This window comes from Penicillium hordei (assembly GCF_028827395.1).
Source record: "Penicillium hordei strain IBT 12815 chromosome Unknown utg000006l_segment0_segment0, whole genome shotgun sequence".
Taxonomy (NCBI): Eukaryota; Fungi; Ascomycota; class Eurotiomycetes; order Eurotiales; family Aspergillaceae; genus Penicillium; species Penicillium hordei.
In genome coordinates, this window is record NW_026623147.1 from 1,854,811 (window position 1) to 1,877,071 (window position 22,261).

The window sequence follows — 22,261 nt, forward strand, 5'->3', positions numbered from 1 at the left end:
ACCGAAGGTGAAAGACTCGGCTGTGCCGGATAGGATACGGTCAATTCCCACTGTGGCTGGCCCCGCACTGGATTGACTGAACGAATTTTCTGGGCGCTGAAGGCATATATATTAGTTTTGGACATTGACACTTGCACTTAGATCATCGGCGTATATGACAACTGAACATGCATTCATTACTGCAGTATACAACACAATTTTCTCATGTGAATGGTTAACTGTCTCGCGCATTTTACGTAATGATCTTTTCCTCGAAATGGAAAAGCTCTGTTCTCGAGAGAAATGGCTTAGTCAAATGTATTGTCACACCATCCGACTTGCAATTTAGCCGACATTCTTCCACTATGAGAATCACTTAAGCGCTTTCTATTGTTATACCTGCATGTCGAAAATGACCCTTTGCGCTCTGTTGTTTCGCACCAACATCATGAACACACCGCCGAAGGAAGACATGAAACCCTTGGTCGGGATTCTCTTCGTACGCCGACCATGATTTCTTGATATAAGCCTTCAGCTCGGCAAAGAATTCTTCGATGGGGTTGAAATCTGGGGAGTAAGGCGGCAAGTACAGCAATTTGACCCCTGCGTCAGAACACAACTGCTTGATTCGGTCTGAATGGTGGAAAGAGGCATTATCCATTACAAGCACGGATTTCGGTTCCGGCCACTTTCCACAGTGCTGGAGAAGTTGTTTTATAAATGACTCGAAGAACACCGCATCAGTTGACCCTTTGAAAATACGAGACAAGACGACACCATCCTGTGTGTAGGCTGGCAGGATCTGGTAGCGTTGACCCCGGTGAAATTTAGATACTTGGACTGGTGTCACGCCCAGTGGTGACCATCCAGTCCGCCGGTACCCCACCCGTTGATCACATCCCGATTCATCAACAAAGACCAGGTGGTAAGAACGATATTCGGACAATTTGTGCTGGTAGAAATCTCGTAGCTGAGTGTTCTGTTCCTTCGCTTTCTGTTGAGTTTTCTTTTTGGTCCAGCCAGCCCGGGTAAGAGCACGTTTGACGCTCGACGAAGATGGCAATATGTTGAACTCATCCCATAAAAATATCGCCATTTCATCAACATATAAGCCGGGCTTTTCGGCGAGGTGATCACAAAGGGCATCTAGCATCACTTCTGTGATGCTTGATGGCTGGCCGGCAGGGACTGAGGGGGATAGGGGGCTGCCGAAGAGCCGCATATTCCTGCGTATGTTAGTTACAGAACGCTCACTACACTTGGCTACCTTGGCCATTTGTGTAATGGTGAGCCTCTTCCTGCTGCGTGTCATATTAACAATGGCTTGACGTTGCCAGTTTTCGAGATTTCGTGCCATTTTGCAGCGGGTTGGGCGTTGATGTTGTTGCTGGAATGGGGACGCTCGTTTTAGGGCGACGTCGTGGTGGCTGTAAGTATTCCTAGGGCTGTAAGGATACATACACAACTTCCTCATTGTCGTATTCTATCATTTAGATTTATACCATTCAACCTTGGAACGAAAATCTCAGATACAGCTATAACCACATCTGGCTTAGGGTGTCATGTGATCAAGATTTCAAACACTTTTACTGGGTTCTCGATATAGGGAAGCTCTCATAACCTAATTATAGGATAAGCTAATCTAGATATAGATAGTGTGTAAACTATCTGGTTCAAACCGAACAGGGGAATAAATAACACGAGGTTTACGATACTAGTATGGAAGGTATAGAGTTTAGAAGCCTAATCGTGACTGGAAGATTCGATGCAAATCGAGCAAACATGGCGATCCTGGAACAGGCAATCTGTCAACAATTCCCATCCCCACTACAAAAAAGATGATTGGTTGTGAGAGTATTTCGCCTCAGCCTCACCTGTCAACTCCGCCCCTCTAATGAACTCTGGCATTCATTCCCAAAATCTGGGCTCCACAATGTCCTTCTTTGTCGCGTATTTTCCGTGAACTCAAAAATAGGCTATTCAGTCTTCATTTAATATTCCGTCATGGCAGCTAGGGCCTCTCAATCCCATGACGATTACACGGTCGGGTGGATATGCGCTTTACCTCTAGAGATGGCAGCCGCAAAGCTCATGCTGGATGCAATACACCCGAGCCTACCTCGCCAGCCGACCGATCAAAATACGTACATTCTGGGAAATATCGGGGATCACAACATCGTCATTGCCTGCTTGCCAAGTGGCGCATATGGCAATGTATCAGCTGCAACGGTAGCGATGCAGTTGCTCTCGAGTTTCCATTCCATCCGGTTCGGTCTGATGGTCGGTATCGGTGGTGGTGTACCAAGCAGCAGCGCAGACATTCGACTAGGCGATATTGTGGTGAGCCAGCCAGCGGACATATCTGGAGGCGTGATCCAATACGATCTTGGTAAAGCGTTAAGCGGCGGTCGATTTCAGCGAACAGGGATGCTTAATCGGCCACCTAAGGTTCTGCTGACTGCCCTCGCTACACTCCAAGCCCACCACTTCACAGAAGATAGTCGAGTTCTTGATTTTATCTCTGACCTCCAAGGCAAAACGACTCCGCGAAGAGCTGCAAATTTCACACGACCCACTCAAGAAGACCGTCTGTATCAAGCAGAATATGACCATGGAGCATCTGATACATGTATCGATTGTGATCAGTCCAATCTGACTTCACGGTCGTCACGAGACCATGACGAACCAGTGATACACTATGGACTGATTGCCTCTGCAAATCAGGTAGTGAAAGATGGCAGGCGGCGAGATCAGCTAGCTCAGGACTTAGGAGTGTACTGTGTGGAAATGGAAGCGGCGGGGCTCATGAATGACTTTCCATGTCTAGTCATTCGGGGTATTTGTGACTATGCTGACTCACACAAAAATAAGGCATGGCAGGGATATGCGGCAGTGGTGGCAGCAGCCTATGCTAAAGAGCTCGTCTTAGTGGTTCCGATCGATCAGGTTGAAACTACCCCAACAGCACGAGACACTCTAGCAGACTCTGGTGAGAGGTTCTAAATTCTACTCCGTGGTACTCCATACCTAGTTCGCATCGATGACTAAATAAAGTTTCTCGTTTGTAGTTCAGCGCTTTAATGTCCCCCTAGACCTTACCTTAGTTCCTGTGATTGAGAACTTCGTGGGCCGACAAGACGAGCTGGACAACTTGTGGCAGTATTTACAACCGACAAATTCGTCGTCACGGAAAGTTGCGATTCTCCACGGGCTTGGCGGAATGGGAAAGACGCAGCTAGCAATCCGCTTCGCGCGAGATCACAAAGATAATTTTACAGCTATCTTTTGGCTGAGTGGCAAGGATCGGGATGCGCTCTTGCGATCGTTGAGCTTTGCCTTGAATCGAGTACCAGGACAGCTGGGGGAAAGCGGGGCGACCGATGACAGAGAAGTGGAGCAACGAGCCAGGCATATGCTACGGTGGCTGGGGTTGGAGGGCAACTCGCGCTGGCTAATCATTTTTGACAACATTGATCAATACTCTCCCTTGAACAGCACTGTTGGTAACGGATATGATATTGCAGAACTCTTCCCTGCAGCGGACCATGGCTCCATCCTCATCACCTCTCGACTCCAAGGGTTGACTGAGCTAGGAGAGCCTTTCCCGGTCCGCAAACTTGACACTCATCACACCATTCGGCTACTGCTGCAAAGCAGCGGTCTGTCAGCCAAGAACACTACAAGAAAGCTTGAAGGCGACTCAGGTACTATGGCGCTTGATTGATATATGTTATAGATCACGCTAACAAGTGTAGATATATTTGCTCTTGCGAGTCGTCTGGATGGATTGCCTCTGGCAATTATCCTCGCTGGGGCTTTCATGCGTGAGACTGGAACTAGTATTACCGAGTACTTGAAGTTCTACCGCGAAACTTGGTCCGAGCTACAGTTGCAATCAAGTCCTGGTCGTCAGTACCAGCAAGGTAACGTGCTACAAACATGGATGATATCATACCTTGAAATCAAAAAGCGGGACCGGAATGCAGCAGCGCTGCTACTGCTACTTGCTCGCTTTGACAATCGAGATATCTGGTATGAGTTGGTAGAAAGTGGCAGCCATTGCTCGGATGTCCCAGTTTGGCTCGAAAGGGCCCTTTCAAGCGGCCTCGCGTTCAAAGTTGGTGTGAAGACTCTGATCGGATTCTCTCTTCTTGAGAGTAAGCAACAAGAAGGAAGCTATGCGATGCATCCAGTGGTACAAGACTGGTGTCTCCACCTTGCTAGCACAGACGAAAATGTGAATTCGATCCAGCTTAATGAATTGGCACTGATATCTGTTGGGTACACTGTGCCCAGTTCAAGTGAAAGGTATTATTCAGCGCTTCAGCAGAGGCTTATACCACACGCCAATTATGTACGTTATGGAGATCTGTCAGGCGAAGATGTTGCGTTATGGGGCGCTTTTCACAGCCTAGGGAATCTCTACTCTAATCAGGGCAAGCTGAAAGAGGCAGAGGAGATGTACCAGCGAGCATTGGAAGGCTATGAGAAGGCCCTCGGTCCAGATCATACGTCCACCCTCACGACAGTCAACAACCTTGGGAGTCTCTACAATGATCAGGGCAAGCTGAATGAGGCAGAGGAGATGTACCAGCGAGTATTGGAAGGCTATGAGAAGGCCCTCGGTCCAGATCATACGTCCACTCTCAGTACAGTCAACAACCTTGGCCTTCTCTACTCTAATCAAGGGAAGCTGAACGAGGCAGAGGGGATGTACCAGCGAGCAACGGCAGGCTATGAGAAGGCCCTTGGTCTAGATCATACGTCCACCCTCATGACAGTCAACAACCTTGGGAGTCTCTACACTGATCAGGGCAAGCTGAATGAGGCAGAGGAGATGTACCAGCGAGTATTGGAAGGCTATGAGAAGGCCCTCGGTCCAGATCATACGTCCACTCTCAGTACAGTCAACAACCTTGGCCTTCTCTACTCTAATCAAGGGAAGCTGAACGAGGCAGAGGGGATGTACCAGCGAGCACTGGCAGGCTATGAGAAGGCCCTCGGTCCAGATCATACGTCCACTCTCAGTACAGTCAACAACCTTGGGAGTCTCTACACTGATCAGGGCAAGCTGAATGAGGCAGAGGAGATGTACCAGCGAGCATTGGAAGGCTATGAGAAGGCCCTCGGTCCAGATCATACGTCCACCCTCACGACAGTCAACAACCTTGGGAGTCTCTACAATGATCAGGGCAAGCTGAATGAGGCAGAGGAGATGTACCAGCGAGTATTGGAAGGCTATGAGAAGGCCCTCGGTCCAGATCATACGTCCACTCTCAGTACAGTCAACAACCTTGGCCTTCTCTACAAGAACCAGGGCAAGCTGAACGAGGCAGAGGGGATGTACCAGCGAGCACTGGCAGGCAAGGAGAAGGCCCTTGGTCCAGATCATACGTCCACCCTCATGACAGTCAACAACCTTGGTCTTCTCTACACTGATCAGGGCAAGCTGAATGAGGCAGAGGGGATGTACCAGCGAGCACTGGCAGGCAAGGAGAAGGCCCTTGGTCCAGATCATACGTCCACTCTCAGTACAGTCAACAACCTTGGCCTTCTCTACAAGAACCAGGGCAAGCTGAACGAGGCAGAGGGGATGTACCAGCGAGCACTGGCAGGCAAGGAGAAGGCCCTTGGTCCAGATCATACGTCCACCCTCATGACAGTCAACAACCTTGGTCTTCTCTACACTGATCAGGGCAAGCTGAATGAGGCAGAGGGGATGTACCAGCGAGCACTGGCAGGCAAGGAGAAGGCCCTTGGTCCAGATCATACGTCCACTCTCAGTACAGTCAACAACCTTGGCCTTCTCTACAAGGACCAGGGCAAGCTGAATGAGGCAGAGGGGATGTACCAGCGAGCACTGGCAGGCTATGAGAAGGCCCTTGGTCCAGATCATACGTCCACTCTCGATATAGTCAACAACCTTGGTATTCTCTACAAGAACCAGGGCAAGCTGAAAGACGCAGAGGAGATGTACCAAACAACACCGTCAAACAGTCAGACGGTCTCACATCTTAATGCTAGCAAGGCACGGCGGGCTATGGAGAAATTCGCTCGATGGTTTAAATAACAGGACTGAAACAATTTCATGCCCCATAATGGGATTCAAAATGACACTTATTTCTTTTCAATATATTCTCTATATGACTTCAACAGGGATCGTATAATCACAGGGCAAAGTAGAGAAGGCCACGGCGAAATGATTGATGTAACCGAAGCCTGAACATATGTATCTTGTGGAAAGACAATATACGAAAGACAAGGGAATTTAAGAGTCCCGTTCGGCAGATACAGTAAGACCTGTTTAGTGCTGGGCCTGGTATGTTTTAGATCCGTACCACTAATTGTATAGATACCCAAGTTGGTAATTTACTGGTTCCGCGTCATACAATTCACCCTTGGAACCAGATATTGAAATTTCACTTAACCAAATATGGATTAGCGTACCATGTGATTAGGGTTTGAAAGAGCCTCTATGTGTTGTTCGATATGGAAGGCGATAGCGGTGGGCACTGTATCCCAGTCGAAACAGTGCTTGACCGAGGAAGATTAATTTCTGAAGACCGAATAATCAAACAATGGTGATAGAAAATTGTACCATGCTGAAGAAAATCTTAGGGATGTTATGAAAGTACGCATTCATAAAAGCGGGCCAGCGATCATTGGATTCTAATGGCACTGTGGGGACAACGGCAAATAAACCTAACGAGTGCCGGTCAATTGAACCATTCAATTAACCCTTCAAGATTACCGCGGTCATTCCTTTAGCATCCTGTTACTTGTTCTAAGCCCCAGTGACGGATCATGCAGCTCCACATTGATTGACAGTAGCGTCCGCTCCTTAATGGGACCGGAAAAATATTTCAAAGCACCTTACAAATTTGTGTTCAACTTCTAGAGTTCAACTCCAGTCTGTCTGACAGCAGTTGTTTTAGACGTGTCACCTCTGTAAATGATGGCACTTCTGGGGGATAAACTTCTATTACTCGCCACCTTGGCATCAGATTGGAGAGAAATATGACAATGCCTTGTCTTTCCTGGTACGGTAGAATTCGAAAACAGTTTACCCCTCAAGCACACACTCTTTGTTTCTTGGCTCGTACCCGAAATGGCTATAGTCTTTATTCGGATAAGTGGTAAGGTAATATCCCCTCGTAACCTAGTGCTTGAGGGCGGTAATCGAATGACTCATTTCTAGCATACAATCATTGTGATAACAGTTCTGCCATAATTAAGTGGCGGTGAACCAAGCCGGACCTAGCGCGTGTCGGAATTAAGTTTCTCTGAATCAAGACGAAAGAGTTCGGAGGTATACATAGCTGATTTCGAAAAGTACTGTAAAACTGATTTCGAATATCACTGTATCTGGGTCAGACCTGGATCATTCCACCAAATCAGACCCATTTCCAATGAAGATTGGAATTCCTCAAGCGAGGAGGAGAATTGGCAGATAGAAGATGAGGATTGTTGGGACACAGAGGATGAAGCGGAGGAGTCTAACGCAATTGATGATGCATATAAGATTCTAGAAGGCGACTGGTAAAAGATGATCCGCGCAGAAAGCAATGGCGGAGGTTAGGAAATGGTTGCCTGATGTCGAGCCTTACCTTCTATCCTGGCCCTAGTTAAATGAAAATATGGGCCATGTAAAATAAAGCAACTTTGTGATACAAATACGACATGTTACCGGCAGTCCTCTAGTGTTTTATGCCATATTATACTCGCAGTATTATGTTTTTTACCTGTCACTAATGAGGGTTAGAAAAGTCATTACGTTTTAGACATAGAAGGCAATAACTGCTAGTGCTGTATCAAATTGACCCTGGACACTGACTCGCTTCAGCAATGTAACTACAAGATGCAGAGGGGAAATTTTGACAGATCGCCTGTTCAAAGCCACTCTGTTTGCTCAATTTGCATCGAACTCCACAACCAGTCTAGGCGTCTAATTCTAGACCCTTGTATTTTTCATACCGGTATCTTACGCTTCTGGTAGGTATTAGATTGTTAGTTACAAATCGACTTGTAATGCGCTATTCTCTCTGTATTAGCGTTTCGTCTCTGTTCCTGACGTTGAAGTATAACTGCTCCTTATTTTTCCAAGACCCAAATTGGTGAAGGGCTCTCGGAAACACGGTAATGGGTCCTCGGAAGTGACATCAATAATGAGGTGAACATTGCCTTCGTACACCTATTCTAAAGGATAGGTACCCAATACCCTGGGCATTCGGAAGTTGAGAGCCTCAGCAATTTGACTTGTTTCACTACCCTCAATTATGAGGACGTGCGGGGAAGGTGGCACGGTTTATTAAGTTGACTGAGGCCCACCTACCACACCCAACCAATCACTGTGCAACTGGGAGTTGACAGCTATACCCCTATTTTTTTTTTCGTTTGGATTACTAGCTGGAATTTGCGTATAATAGATTTTTATATAGAATAGATTGGAAGTCCAAGAAACCTAATTCATTAACTTGCGCTAATGAATTGGAATTAAGCGCGCAATGGATGCTGAACCCATCTCGCCATGCTGGGAGCATGTGCGTATTAGAGACCTCAAGAAAGACTTCCATCGACCGGTTGTGTATCCTACCAATCCGATTCTATTAAGGAACCACCCTTCTCTCTATATCCGATCGATGAATCTGACGTCACCAAAATCTAAGATGCGGCGTGGGATACAGCAATCTGCGCTAATTGCACAGGACATTGCGTTGCCACAAGACATTTATTTCTCAACACCACCGATCTGATCAGTAATACGTTTCCGCCTTGCCATTTACACTTACATATACAATCGGGCTGACCTTGGATCTTTTGACATTGAAAACAGAAAATTCTTGCTCATAGCCTTTTTATGTTAAAAGTACTCTGTAAGCCGTGGAATCAGGTTCAGCGGGTTTCGACAACAGTTTACCCATCGGACCCTCACAGTTTGTTTGCCAGCCGGTACCTGTAATGAGCTTAATAGTTATTGGGACATGTGGTAAGGTATCTTCCACTTATAGATCGATCAGCTTAATTTACGCGCTAGTTGTATTTGGCCTAGCGTTGTCTCGGGCACGGCCCGACAAACAAAATGTGAGTGTCTGAGTAGTAAAGTATTTACGAAAATCGCTGTATGCTGTTAGATGGTATGTTGTTAGATGGATGCTAAAAGGATTCATAGTTTGAGGGTTCATGGTTTAAAGTCAGTGGTATTGCCCTACTGTCCCCAAAAATGAAGTTTGGCCCTCGAGTGATATAGCCTGTCAGTTTATTCTTCATGTCGAATCGTCGAATACCAAGTCGAATACATGGTAGAAACCAGGTACTTCGAGTACCACGCATACCATATATTACGTTTAGTCATCATTACCGCACAGATTGTTGAAATAGTTAGTGAGTTTTGTCACTTTAGTTGGAGTTGTCAACATTGGTCATCTATACCATACATTGTTCGTACACCAGCTTTCTGTCACTTTATACTACATTAGAACTCGAAAAAAGTTTACCCCTTAAGCACGCACACTTTGTTTGTCGGCCCGCACTCGAACCAAGTAGACTTTATATCTAGACAAGGGTACCCTATTGGCCGCTTAGAAACAAACGGTACTTATGACCTAACCGAATTAGGCACCAACCCGATTTAATTACGCAACGGTAAACAAAGTGTGAGTGCTTAATAAGTTATGTGGTAAACAGTTTTTGAATTTTACTGTAGTGAAAGGAGTCAGGTTTAACCCTATTCTATAAGTCGTGCGTTGAGAATAACCAAACAAAACCTGACCAGGGGCCAGGCATACTTGTTGACACAGCTACGCACGGGACACAATTGGTTATCCACATTCAGGAAGGCCATTGGCTTCCGCGACGACAATTCAGTGCGCGTGTGACACTCAAGGAACAGCCACCCACGTCTTGGTGGACTGCCCAATACTGCAGGGACTAAGAAGAGAATCAAGAGAGAACGTTGGAGACGCATTCAACATCATGTCGAATCTGCTGGGAGGCTGTTTCGGGCTAGTAGGACGGTCACGGCTGTGCTAGATTTCGCAGAGGCGTCACAACGGTTTCGAAGTCGCGCGCCATGAGGGCGGCCTAAGAACTAAAACGTAGGAGAAAGAGTGTAGAAAGATTCACTGCCGGCCAAAAATTTGCTTATGTCACCACATGCACCGCCAAATACGGCTATCGGATAAGGCATTTGGCGGGAATTTGGTATAGGATTTCTTGCAGCGCCAGCCCCCCCCCCCACCTTCTTCGCCCTGTCGATTCGGTTGTTGGACATTAACCGGGGTCCCCCTGCTCTTTCAGTGGCTGCACTTGACCAGGGTGCCTCGAGCAGCAAGGATCCCCTGCTTGTTCAGTTGTTGGTTTCGACCAGGATACTTACACCAGCAGGGACCACCAACCCGTTCGTGGGTCTGACTTTTAGCAACAACAGCAGGGACCCCCTGTTTGTTCGGTAGTTGGACTTGACTATGGTGCCTTGAGCAGCAGGGAACCCCGGTTAGTTTAACGGATTTAGTGGCAACATGTCAAGATGGATCCTGGCCTTGAGTCCAATCCGTGGCCCGGTCAGGGGTAGCAGCACAAATTTTGTTGAACTTATAGGAGCCAGTTAAATGTGCCCCGTTGGCGCTGTTGGTGTGATGTGACCAACATATTCGTTGGATATGCACCATCTAATTAGGCAACATCAAGTCGAAGCCTGTGAACGGAATCACATCGAGCAGGGGCCTCCTATTTGCCCAGCAGTTGAGTCTTGATTCCATAACCCAACATGCAGCAACAGAGGTACAAAATATTCGAACCAAAAGTCGCATCAACCATGTTTCATTGTTCGTCCAGCAATCGAGCCCAACCTCCGGTTGAACCTGTAGCAGCAGAAATTTCAACTCGAACGTTTTGAATAGCCCAACCGGATGAGAGTAGGGCTCGGTAGGGTTCAGCAGGCACCCTTGTGCCCTTTAGTCAATACGGTTATCAACGCCCAACACTACAACGCACCTCGTCTCCAACCACCCACTGGCTCGATGGCGCAGTATGGAGCTTGCATACCAGCGAATTCGAATGCACAGAGCAGCCTTTTTGATAATCCAAAAGGTCAGTGCATTCGCCAGCGTGGAGGCTAGATGGGATGTTATTGGCTCAGACGGAGACTCTGTAGATCGTCAAACCACACGCTAACTGGTAAGCATTATTCCATAGTTGCTTAAACGGAATATTCGATCTGGCCATATGCGACATGTGATGGAGTACCAGCTTGTAATACGAGAACTAGGGTGCTGGCTCGGGGGTTACATCCGAACATGGTAGTAATAAGGAAAAGGAGGGGAGGGCCAAGGATAGATAAGACATTAACGTTCATAAACAATACTTGTCCCGCTCCCCGCAGAGCCCGCAGACTATTAAAGAAACAGACCCTTGCGAGAGGCTTTCATGCAAAAAGTCGCCCAACCATTGAAATCTGAGAATACAACAACAGAACAACCAGAATGTCAGTTGATAAACGCATGTTGCAAGCAAGTGATTACCGGAGAATATTACGGCGTTTGAATCGCTTGACCGACTTCGCTGGAGGAAAAAGGAGGGTAGTATGGTTTCCTGCTATCTTTAGCTGTATTCCAGCTTCTGACGTGTGTCTTCTAGCAATCTCTTGTCACGGGACATTCAAGGTGCAATAAGTTGGCTATTAACTACTATCAAAGCCTTCAATGTCTATTAAGAAGATTGGAAATGACACAACAAGCAACCAAAGTAGATTCGCATCTCAGTGAGCAGTTAAGGGAATTAGGTTTTGACTCAATTATATTCAGTCCCTGCACTTCCATGGACAGCTGCCTACCTAAAGCTCAAACCTCACTGAACAATGGCCTGCCGGTTGACCAAGATTTGCACCAAGACCACACCTCAACACGACCTTGGCCAAAGCCTCAGTCTTTACCATTGAAACCTAGCGATTCCCGTGAAAATCGTGGTGTGGTTCATCCAAACTGGGAAGACCCTCTATTGGGTCAAAGCGAGCCCCTCTTCGCTGGGCATTCTAGACCCCACTTCCCCCTCTACGGGGGACAGTCACAGCAAGTAGCCATACCGACGCTGGGGCCAAATCAACATGAAACAGTGACTTTGAATGAATATCGGGGGCACGCTTGTGAGCAACATCGGTCTGAACAACCAACGGACATCATGCCAGTATCATCACAGTTCATGACCAGATCTCCTCCGGCGAATAAAATCGAGCAATCTCTGGACAAGTCGAGCGAGCTAGAGGACGAGGAAGATTCATGGCCGACAGAAGGTGATGAATGGTGGACCTAAATGGATCATTATAAGATGGAGCTGCTGAGTGTTTACTATTTTTTTGTGGTCTGCTGCCATTCCCTGCTCCTGAAATCAATTCTCGGACAAGCTCAATCCCTTTTTGTTTATAACTTGTCCAAAAGTCTTGGCCTGTATAGATACTGGGCCAAGAGCAGTAAAAGATGAACCCATTACGGGCCGTTGACTAAGCTGCTCCAGGCATGCGTGCCGGCGCTTGTATCCTCCGATATAGGATCATCGAACAGTCATTCAACAAAGATTCTTCTTTCCTTGCCTGACTCAGCTTTCTATGATGAATAGGTGTGATAAAAAGCCTGTGTTAACCAATTTTCGATTGATTAGGCACCAAGAAAAATATACTAAATTACTGCATAAGAAGACAAAAAATGGGATTGAAAATGTAAGGAAGAGATATTTAACCTTCTTTAGAAAAAGCGCAAGAAATCCGACATAATTTGAGCCATATTAACAGTGAATGTCTTGACTGCAGTTCCATCGTCAACTAGTCAGTGATTGATCCGATCGACAACACAGAGGCAGCCGGCAGGGAATGCTTGCTAGGGCTCCCAGCTTCCACTACTGTTCCGATGTCAGATTCAGCCAGACGGGACTCCCCCTCAAAATAGCGCTCTTCACTTCCGACAAATGTCAACATATCTTGCTTTCGACTAGATGTCTCCAAAGTTGATTCCGAATGTGCGGACTCGTAATTGCGGCTTACCCCTGCCGAATCCACCGTGGTTTGATCAAAGACAACTCCAAACGTGTCCAAAACCTTGGAGCGGTCTGGGGTTTTCCTGTATTTGTGTTTGTGTTTGGACGCGAGGTGACAGACAAATCCGTGCAAGGTTTGAAAGTCTTGTTTTCCGCATTCGGAAACGGGGCAAATAAGGTGAACTAGCTTTCGATCGGAATTGCGCATCCAAAAAGGGCGTCCACCGTCATCCCTACCCGCTGGAACCCCATATTTATTGGTATCAGGACGAGTCCGATCGCACTTAGTATCGTTTGGTTCTAAATTCGACAAGTTCGAAGAGTTCTCCGCGCTGTTAGTAGGAGAAGGATTCTGGCTCGATAGCGGTTGAGACACCGGGGTGTGCGAAGGTTGTTGCGGCGATTGTCTGTTTTGTGGGTGTGCGAAGTTTTGTCGATGAAGGTTTTCTGAAACTTCAAAGCCCTTTATGCCTTTTGCCATAGGCACTTCACATTGAATTTGGGGTGCGGGTTGAAGAGGTGAAAGCCGGATAGGAGTAGGGTTTGGATGCATTTTCAACCGCATCTCTCGCGGAATTTGCCACCATTGTCTTCGCAAGTCCTGAACAATAATAATCCCATTAGATGGTTCAAAGTAAAGTAATTTTATGGACCAGATTTACATTGCTCTCTGTTTGGAGTTCATTCGTTACACGATTAAACTCGTCATCTTCTTGCTGACGGGTAAAGAGAAGATATCCTCGAGATGCCATTATCGCTTGTCTGTTGCGCTCCAGGTAATCCATTGCACTTTCTATCCTCATTAGCGAGGGTGATTGGTGGTCTCCACCGTAGAACCTTTGCACATGGTGGGTATTGTGCAGCTGTTGCCGTTGGTTTTGCATTTTTTGGGAAGCAAAAATATAGGAAATAACTTGGTGGTGAAAAATGCTTGTTTGGCCTGGGGATTGCAAGGTATTTATGACGGAGTGATATTGGAGCAAAAGGCCCTATTAGTATATCTATCGGACCCACACCCACAGGGTTCTTGATAAACATGTCGCGGTTCTCTTGGCTTCCAGTACTAGGGTGTGTTTCTTTGTGAGAGTTATGTTCAAACCTGTTCACATCAGCAGGAAGAGAACGTAGACAATGTTCGATGTTCAGACCTTGGCATCCCTCAGCGCCAGCTGATGTTGAACTTTGCTTTCAGCCCCAAAAATAACGCCAAGCTTAGTAGACCTGTCGCACTTACTCTGGACGCAGGTGCCGTAGCGCACTCAGGGCGATGGAAAATTTGGTTGCGCGTTTAGTAGCCTGCTAGACGATTTTCCTTAACCGTAGCCCCCGCCAAAGATCACGCCTAGCAGCTTAGGTTTGGGCAGGGGTGAGATAACCTTCTCGCTCATGCCCACCTGGTGGGTGCTGTTCGCATCTTTTCCGGGTGAGGTAGATGAGCTCGGTCTTTTCCGCTGCAAAACAGATCCAGTTCGTCGGGCCCATGTTTCGATACGCGGCATGTCTTCCGACTGAATCTTGGCTTGGTTCTCCTCGGCCGAACGGCCTACTCTTGTCAGCGGAAGTAAGCGTCAATAAAGGCCGATGCGCCACCGTGAAAGAAAACCGGTTTAATGGCCGCAGAGTTGAAGAACGCGAATAGGATTGCGCACAGGTCGTGTGCTAATCCCTCATTCGCTAGTGGGGTCACCTCTGTGGAAATCGTCGAATCCTCTACTCGCGTGGCGATTGCCCACGAAGCTAGCGATCCGCCTTCGCGCTACTGTTGGTATTCCCTTGCCCGGAGGCGGCCGTCTAGGCTAACATTGTTTAGGCCTCGTTCATCTGTTAATAATCTTCGAATTACTTTGCAATCCAAGTCAACCAACCAGAAACAAATACGGGCGTAACAAAGTCGGTCATACAGACGGGCTCGAAATCAGTTCACAACTTTACTCTCTTCAATTATTTTCCAAATTTAGTCCTGAAACACGAGTCTGTGTAATTTATTGGAAATAATCACAATGAAGTTTCCTTCCTAGCATCGCTTGGCAGGTCACCTGAAAGCGGGGTACTTTGACGGTTCAGACGTATGCTTGCGACTACCCCTTCTAGAAACCACCTAGAGGATAATGGCATATACGACATCATATGACGGGACAAATTCTGGGGCCCAAGTTGGGCAGAACCTTGGTCATATCACTACCCTACTCAGTTCCGTAAGTGGGGCGTATACAGCAGCGACCGGCATCGCCTTCCATTGTCGGAAACAGAACGATGTTCTTTCAACCCTTAATCACATGATTCGCTGTACCAAACTTGGATTGGGCGTACCAAATTTATTTTATATCTGACATGGTTTAATACCAGACGTAGTAGCGAAACGAAACAAGCCCCTCCACTTCGTAAACGACTAAACTTCACAGAGAAATACCTGACTCTGTATTGTTTCGTTCGATATTACGTAGTTATATCTCATATGTACGATCGGGTGCCCATGTGGTTTTTGGCCGAGTGGGTGTTTTTGTCAAGTATAAACGAGATACACTGAGGTAACAAATCATAGAACTGATCACAAACGAAAGAAGCGAGGGATAATGGTACCGAGTTGTGTCCAATATATTACCAATTACTCCCATCATTTGCAGGACGTACCCATCCTCAGTCCTTATGGCATCTTTTACCACGCTTAATGTCCTTCCCGCCACATCCAACCATAGCGCAGCAATGCTCTTCATCAGATATTCGCCTATTTTCGTTGAACCCATAGGAGCCACTTCAACATGTCTCGTTGGCCCTATTGGTGTAATTAACCTTCCAAGGCTGCGAACAGATTCACATCAAAAACCTACAGGAGTCTAGATTCCAAGTCGAAGCCTGCGGACGAAATCACATCGAGATTGGTCCTCTCCTCCTCTTCATCACTGATTAAGATTTAGTTATGTGGCTGAGTGACATATAAACGTTGGTTATACGAATGATCTGAATCGACAAGTACGGTTCATTGTTTGTCCAGCGATCAAGCCCAATTTCCGGTTGAACCTGTATGAGCAAGGATTTCAACTCTCATGGTTTGAATAACGAGACCAGAGAAGGGTGGTGATCATCAGACACTCTTGTGCCTTTCAGCAAATGTCAACACCCAATCCCAGGGCCGCTGGGTGTGTAGCCAGAGGCAGGATTTCCACGGACCCCTGGTCGGCTCCTGCGCCGCGGTGTATTGTAGGCGCTGTAGCCGGCGAAAAGGGTCGAAGGTCTTATCGCATTTACTATGGTGTTTTGGGGTGCAGCGGTTCGCTTGTGTGGGCAGTTCGCTTGTGAAATATGACGGAAAGCTGGTGTACGAACAATGTATGGTATAAATGACCAATGTTGGCAACTCTAACTAACTAAAATGACAAAACCCGCTATTTCAACAATCTGTGCGGACCATGATGACTAACTGTAATATGCACTTTTGTATGGTATGCCTGGTACCCAATGTCACATGATGTTCCCGGTATATTACCTGGTTTCTACCATGTATTCGGACTTGGTATTCGACACACCCCCCAGTTCTTAAAGCCTGCATTTCCTGGCTTCAAGAGCTGTCAATTCCTTCATTTCTGAGCCTTCCAATGGCTTCAATTCCATCAATTTCTGCACTCTCTTCAAGCAGCCTCTGTTTCTCGGATCAGATGACTGATCTCTCTCATCCCAATCATACTTACATGATTGTTTCCATTCGGTGTATTCGCCTTCTCGGTAATCTTGTCTTATGTATCTTTCTACTGCCAAGAGTTCCACCAAAACTGGTATATTCTCAGGTAACATAATTTTGATGATATAAAAAGTCAATATTTGTCACTAGGTAGGCGAAATGATGCAACGTCATCTTTCCTATTCATTTCAGACGCTTTTGTGGATGATCTCGGCATCATAATAGCAAACGGTGCATTTTCTAGTACAGTATAGCAGTTTCTTGTAATTTACAAAAGATATGGTCCCACCCGCGTTATGTAAAAAACAGTTTCTATTTTAGGAACAAGGGGATCGACGAATATACCATATCTGGGCTAGCGTGTTTCAAATTAGGGTTTGCGAATTAATGTCGAAGAGTGTGGAGGTAAATCTGATTTCCAATACTACTGTAGCGCGTGCCGTCTTGTAATCCGCCACTTTAACAGTTTGTAATCTTTGTTTAAAAAAAGCATCGAATTGGAAATCAGATAATAACTGTTTCTGCTGCTCTCAGGCAATGTTCAATACATGGATTGGGGGTGACGGCGCTCAAATGTGCAGGTACCTGGTGGGCGTTTCATCACATAGGGCATTTCATCTCACCGGGATGGGGGTTACTACTGTTTAACTGATTTCGAAAACTATTGTGGGAGTAGCGCGTAAAATATTGGTTTTGTACTTTGTACATAACTAGGTTTGCATCGATTCTTCCAGTCCAGGCGTCTGGTTCTAGATTGTATTTTTCATATAGCTGTTTCAAGCTTCTGGTATTTACAGCGACTGGACATAACGTGCATACGAAGAAAGAGCGCTCTCAGGGACGGCCTTCATCTGCTTGTTCCTCATAGCTGAAGAACTCCAAAGTGAGACCTCACATAATATTTTTGCTGCTGGGTTGGTCTTCCGGTAACCCGAGGCTAGATCGTTCAGCGAAGTCGTCTTTATGACGATGAAATGTAATGCATATGCTTAGTTATATTCAAGTGAGCCGTAGGGAGTCAAATCAATGTATTCAACTTTTGCATGAAGTTCCAATCTCTGGCCGCGAACAGCCTCCCATTCTGGCAAAGCTGTTCCCGCCAGCTTCAGATCCAGGCAGTGGAAATTCGTTCACCGGGTTTGGGGTCCCAATGTTTTACCCATTTGTCAACCGCTGCGATTTCACGGGACTGAGATTCTTCCAGCGAAAGTTTTAGATCTCGGACGGCTTGAAGAATAAAGTCATGTTCTGGTGGGCATGTGGACAGCTCAAAATAATAATCTAACAGACGCGACTGGGACTGAGACGACAAATTCTGCGACGCCTTTACAGTGGCTAGCACCAGTTCTTCATAGATCTCAGTGCACTCTCCATAAAACTCATTTTCCCATTGAATGCCGGTCAGGTCATCCGCAAGGATCTTCTGATATTCGCAATCTGATTGAGGTTTAGAACGCTTTGCGATTTGTAACCGGCTGCCGGTAGATTCCAAGGCGGTGCTAAAACCCCTAGCGTCTCCAACTTTATGATCCGCCGACGTTATTTGGGGACAATCAGGCTCAGATGACACCGAGGAACTGGTTCCATTGTGAACCAGCTGAATGTCCAATCTCGGCGATCCTATCGATCGACTGTAGATACTGGATACTGTCGGACTTGGAGACATTTCGTGAAGTACAATCAAATCACAGGAAAATCTACATAGCTGAACTTCTCATTAATAAAGACGGCGTTGGGCTGTTATCGCACGATCGGCTTATGCGGCTGTTGTACAGGGGGTTCTCTGCTTCTAGAGGCGCCCTTGTCAAGTCCGACTGCCGAACGGGGCTCCCTGCTGTAACCACACACGAACACAGAAACCCTATCCCATGTGATTTCGTTCGCAGCCTTCAACTGATTATGGCTAATTATCTGATGCACATCCAACAAATATGTTGGTCACACTAATAGCCGCGACGGGGCAAATTCCACTGACTCATGTGGGTTAAAGGAAAATTTGACCTGCTACCCCCCAACCAGACCATAAAATGCAATCATAGGCTGGATCTATTTCGGCACGTGGCCACTAGATCCGTCAAATTGGAAATACGTTCCTGCTGCGGTAGGTACCCCGGTCAAGTCCATCCACCGAACGATGAGGTCCCCGCCAATGCCATGGTGAAACTACGGTTTGTTGTCAAATCTGCGGGTCAATATGCAGAGGCAGGGGTGTCAAATAAAATCCAGGCCTCCTATTCGCTCTGTAGTTGGCCTTGACCGGGTGCCTCGAGTAGCAGGGACACCCTGTCAGTACGGTGGTTAGACGTGACCAGGATACCTGCTGCAGCAGGGATTCCCTACCCGTTTGGGGGTTGAATTAAACTAGGATACCTGAAACAGCAGGAATCCCCTGCCCATTCGGGGCTCGGACTTGACCAGGCTGCCAGCGACAGCATGGATGTCAAATAAAGCCTGCGAACGGACTCCATAGAGCAGGACCTCTTATTTTTCTAACGGTTGAGTATTGATCCTGTGACCCAACATGTAGCAACAAAGATACAATCCGAACCGACAGAACATCAACCACGGTTCATATTTCGTCCGGCGATCGAGCCCAACCTCTGGTTGAACTTGTAGTAGCAGGGATTGAAATTATATGGTTTCAATAAAGCGACCGCGTGAGAGTGGGATTCAGTGGGGTTTATCAGGTACCCTTCGTCTTTCAGCCAATCTCGGTTGTCAACGCCCAACACTGCAGGCACCATGGTCGGCGAAGGGCACAATGCCCTTGGTAGGTTAGTAGAACAGGAACTAAGAACAGGACTAGGTGATCCGCTGTGCTATGGACCTTCTACGTTTCCAATGGCTATCCTACGTGTTTGGCGATCCCCTGGGGCCAATCCTAACTGGACCCGAATGTAACAACGCCCGACGCATCTCGTCCCCGATCACTCACTGGCTCGATGGCGGGTCCGTGAGCAGCGCTAACCTCGCTTCTGGGCGGCCCAACAGGATAGGTGAGCCATTATGGGCCAAGCCTGGACAGGTTCTGAGAATAGTTCGCATGGTGGTAACACCTCATCACCTCTATGTCGACAGTAGCAAAGATTCACAGGGTATCCGCACAAAAATTCGTAAAGTTGAGCTATCTCGTGGGGCCAAATCGACGTAGTAAAGGCTCAAAACCGTACGCATGATCTTAAATCGCTGTACTAACAGTCTACGATTAATGAGAAAGAAAACCATTGGTTGAATTCAGCTAGCTAACTGACAGTTCAAGGAATACCGCATCCGTTAAACTTCTCCCCAAGACATGGGATACGTTGAGTACCTATGAAAAGGGGTGGTTTTAAACCATCCACCTTGCTCTTCCTTGTTGTCTAAAAACCAAGCGGCATCCTTATTCTATTTGCATCATCCCCGCTATCTATATTTTTCTATATAGTTTTCTCTCCCCCCAGGCAACGCGCTCAATGGCAGCTATCAAGGCTACCAGATCCAGCGATTGGACTTCGAAAAGAAAATTGATGCGACAAAAGCAATGCCGTCGTAAAGCTAGTTTGATGAAAAAGGCATTCGAATATAGTAGGATGTGCAGCGCAGATGTATGCATGGGAATTCGTATCCGCGAGACGGGCCAGGTACATATTTTATCAGCGGATACTTCAGGATTTTGGGCTTTCCTCAGCTCGCAATTAGTATGTCTCAAAATATGGCACTGATGGAAAGAATACTGACCAATTAAGAAATCCTACTATCCAGCCCCAATGCTAGTGACAGGCCAGGATCTACAGCAGGCTGATACCGATACACCGCAACAACCTATATGAAGTAGTAAGGCCAAAGCGGAACTTCCACCAGAAGAACCCTGTTTTCTCATCGTCAACCAGAAATTATTACATGCAATTACTATCTTGATAGTCTTTTCACAGAGAATATAGCCGTTGACAGTGCAAATATGGCTTCCGTACACAGTAGTTCTCCAGACGGAAGAGGGCTCCGTAAGGAAGAAGACTACATGGATACTTACCATGCCAGGTGTCCGAATCGTTGGCATCGGAAGCACATCTTTTTCTTGATCCCACGTCGCTCCACGCTCCCTATATACCGTTTGTCGACCACGAAGCCCTTTTTGATGAAATGCTCCACCCCCCTCTGGGGAGTCGAGCCAGATTCCCAGGGATGCAAACTTCCCGACGGCCTTGTCTGCTCTCTTGAGCCATGCCACACCCTCGATGCAGTAGCCTCGTTCTGCCGGATCGTTTTCTTCTGTGATTTTCTCTATCACCTGATTGTAGTCAGTTTCTAGGTTGAGATCCTCCGTTGGAGTCCGATGCACGACCACACCAAATCGTGGCTTTACCAGTTTCGTGTTGTTGCCCATTTTTTCCAGCCATTCAGTGTTGGTGCGGGCCATTCCAGCCGATTCTGGGTCCTTGAACCTAACGACGTAGCCTCTCTTGGTGGTGCCAACCCCGGCTAACTGGGCGTCTTGCGTCAAGACAGCGTTTGTGAGTGCGGTCTGGATATGGGTGTATGCTGCTTCGATTGAGAGGTATCGTGCAAAGGTGTTTCCGTCGGTGTTCTCGTTGTCTCTCGGGTCGACTAATTTCCTCTGGGTGCTGATTCAGATGCACCTCTGTTCTTTCTCGGGTCGCTGAGGGGCTGTTTGGGACAAACCGTTGCTACCCCCTGCCGCAACTTCGGCCCAGGATCTGGCTGGGGCCGTCGGCGGAGCAGCTTCGATTCGAGCTTGCAGAGCCTTGAGTTCCTCATGGAGCTTCTCATTCTGTTCCTGTAGGATGTGCTGATTATGTTTGACCTCCTGTAGCTCGTTCTAAGTGGCTTCAATCGCTGCGGTTTGTTGGTGAATGACGTCCCTCAGGGAGCCGATGAGTTTCCACATCTCAGTGGTGATTCGACCCGCCGAGTCCGACGGTGTGAAGGCATCGCCACTCCGAGTTCGCTTCCGGTTCTCGTTCAGCAGGTTCGCCGTCTCAGTCTCATCTGTTCTCTTAAGGGTACGGTCAAAGATACAGGCATACAGGGGGAAACTCTCAGACAAGGAATCCACGCCCAGTGGAAGAAAGAATGGAACGAGTCGAGCACCGGCGCCCATCTGCGTCAAATCAACGACTCACTACCGACCAAGTATACCACACGGTTCTTTGGCTCTCTGCCTAGAAGTCGAGCGTACTTATTGATGCAGTTGCGAACCGGACACTGCGGGTTGTCAGCATACGCAAAGGCCTTCCGATTCCGAGTCGACGACCTTTGCGTCTGTGGCAACGGGAACGCGTTCACCACGTGTTTTTAGATTGCCCAAGATTGAGAATTATAAGGAGAGAGCTCCGAGGGAATGTTAACGACGCTTTCAACGGCATATCAATACTGTTAGGGGGGTCAGAAGAAGGATCAAGAGGTAAGATTGACAGCGCTTCACGGGCCAAGACAGTGGACGCTGTCTTGGATATTGCTGAAACATCGCAACCGTGTCAAATTTGCGCGCCACAAGGGCAGCACAAACATAACAACGGCACAGAGGCTCTAGGTTCGCTTAGAAAGTGGTATACGATCCATTTAAATAGGAAGATATATATAGTA

At 47.2% G+C, this 22,261-nt stretch overlaps 7 protein-coding genes across 7 annotated transcripts; 3 read left to right on the plus strand and 4 right to left on the minus strand.

The window, feature by feature from the left end:
* Nucleotides 1–1,983: 1,983 nt before the first annotated feature.
* On the plus strand, nucleotides 1,984–6,049 carry N7537_011387 (uncharacterized protein; the record flags this gene model as incomplete). Its single annotated transcript, XM_056902441.1, has 3 exons — nucleotides 1,984–2,968; nucleotides 3,072–3,683; nucleotides 3,735–6,049. 3 exons carry the CDS (start codon nucleotides 1,984–1,986, stop codon nucleotides 6,047–6,049), a joined length of 3,912 nt encoding a protein of 1,303 aa, XP_056747728.1.
* A 5,744-nt stretch (nucleotides 6,050–11,793) lies between these two features.
* Nucleotides 11,794–12,285, plus strand: N7537_011388 (uncharacterized protein; the record flags this gene model as incomplete). The annotated part of the gene is made up of 1 exon (XM_056902442.1): nucleotides 11,794–12,285. One exon carries the CDS (start codon nucleotides 11,794–11,796, stop codon nucleotides 12,283–12,285), a length of 492 nt encoding a protein of 163 aa, XP_056747729.1.
* Nucleotides 12,286–12,790: 505 nt separating this feature from the next.
* On the minus strand, nucleotides 12,791–13,886 carry N7537_011389 (uncharacterized protein; the record flags this gene model as incomplete). The annotated part of the gene is made up of 2 exons (XM_056902443.1): nucleotides 12,791–13,603; nucleotides 13,665–13,886. The coding sequence occupies 2 exons, from the start codon at nucleotides 13,884–13,886 to the stop codon at nucleotides 12,791–12,793; spliced, it is 1,035 nt and encodes a 344-aa protein (XP_056747730.1).
* Nucleotides 13,887–14,315: 429 nt separating this feature from the next.
* N7537_011390 (uncharacterized protein) lies at nucleotides 14,316–14,501 on the minus strand (the record flags this gene model as incomplete). Its single annotated transcript, XM_056902444.1, has 1 exon — nucleotides 14,316–14,501. One exon carries the CDS (start codon nucleotides 14,499–14,501, stop codon nucleotides 14,316–14,318), a length of 186 nt encoding a protein of 61 aa, XP_056747731.1.
* A 3,282-nt stretch (nucleotides 14,502–17,783) lies between these two features.
* Nucleotides 17,784–18,344, minus strand: N7537_011391 (uncharacterized protein; the record flags this gene model as incomplete). The annotated part of the gene is made up of 1 exon (XM_056902445.1): nucleotides 17,784–18,344. One exon carries the CDS (start codon nucleotides 18,342–18,344, stop codon nucleotides 17,784–17,786), a length of 561 nt encoding a protein of 186 aa, XP_056747732.1.
* Nucleotides 18,345–19,439: 1,095 nt separating this feature from the next.
* On the plus strand, nucleotides 19,440–19,829 carry N7537_011392 (uncharacterized protein; the record flags this gene model as incomplete). Its single annotated transcript, XM_056902446.1, has 2 exons — nucleotides 19,440–19,448; nucleotides 19,485–19,829. The coding sequence occupies 2 exons, from the start codon at nucleotides 19,440–19,442 to the stop codon at nucleotides 19,827–19,829; spliced, it is 354 nt and encodes a 117-aa protein (XP_056747733.1).
* A 569-nt stretch (nucleotides 19,830–20,398) lies between these two features.
* Nucleotides 20,399–21,776, minus strand: N7537_011393 (uncharacterized protein; the record flags this gene model as incomplete). Its single annotated transcript, XM_056902447.1, has 4 exons — nucleotides 20,399–20,479; nucleotides 20,688–21,262; nucleotides 21,338–21,482; nucleotides 21,534–21,776. The coding sequence occupies 4 exons, from the start codon at nucleotides 21,774–21,776 to the stop codon at nucleotides 20,399–20,401; spliced, it is 1,044 nt and encodes a 347-aa protein (XP_056747734.1).
* Between the last annotated feature and the right edge of the window lie 485 nt (nucleotides 21,777–22,261).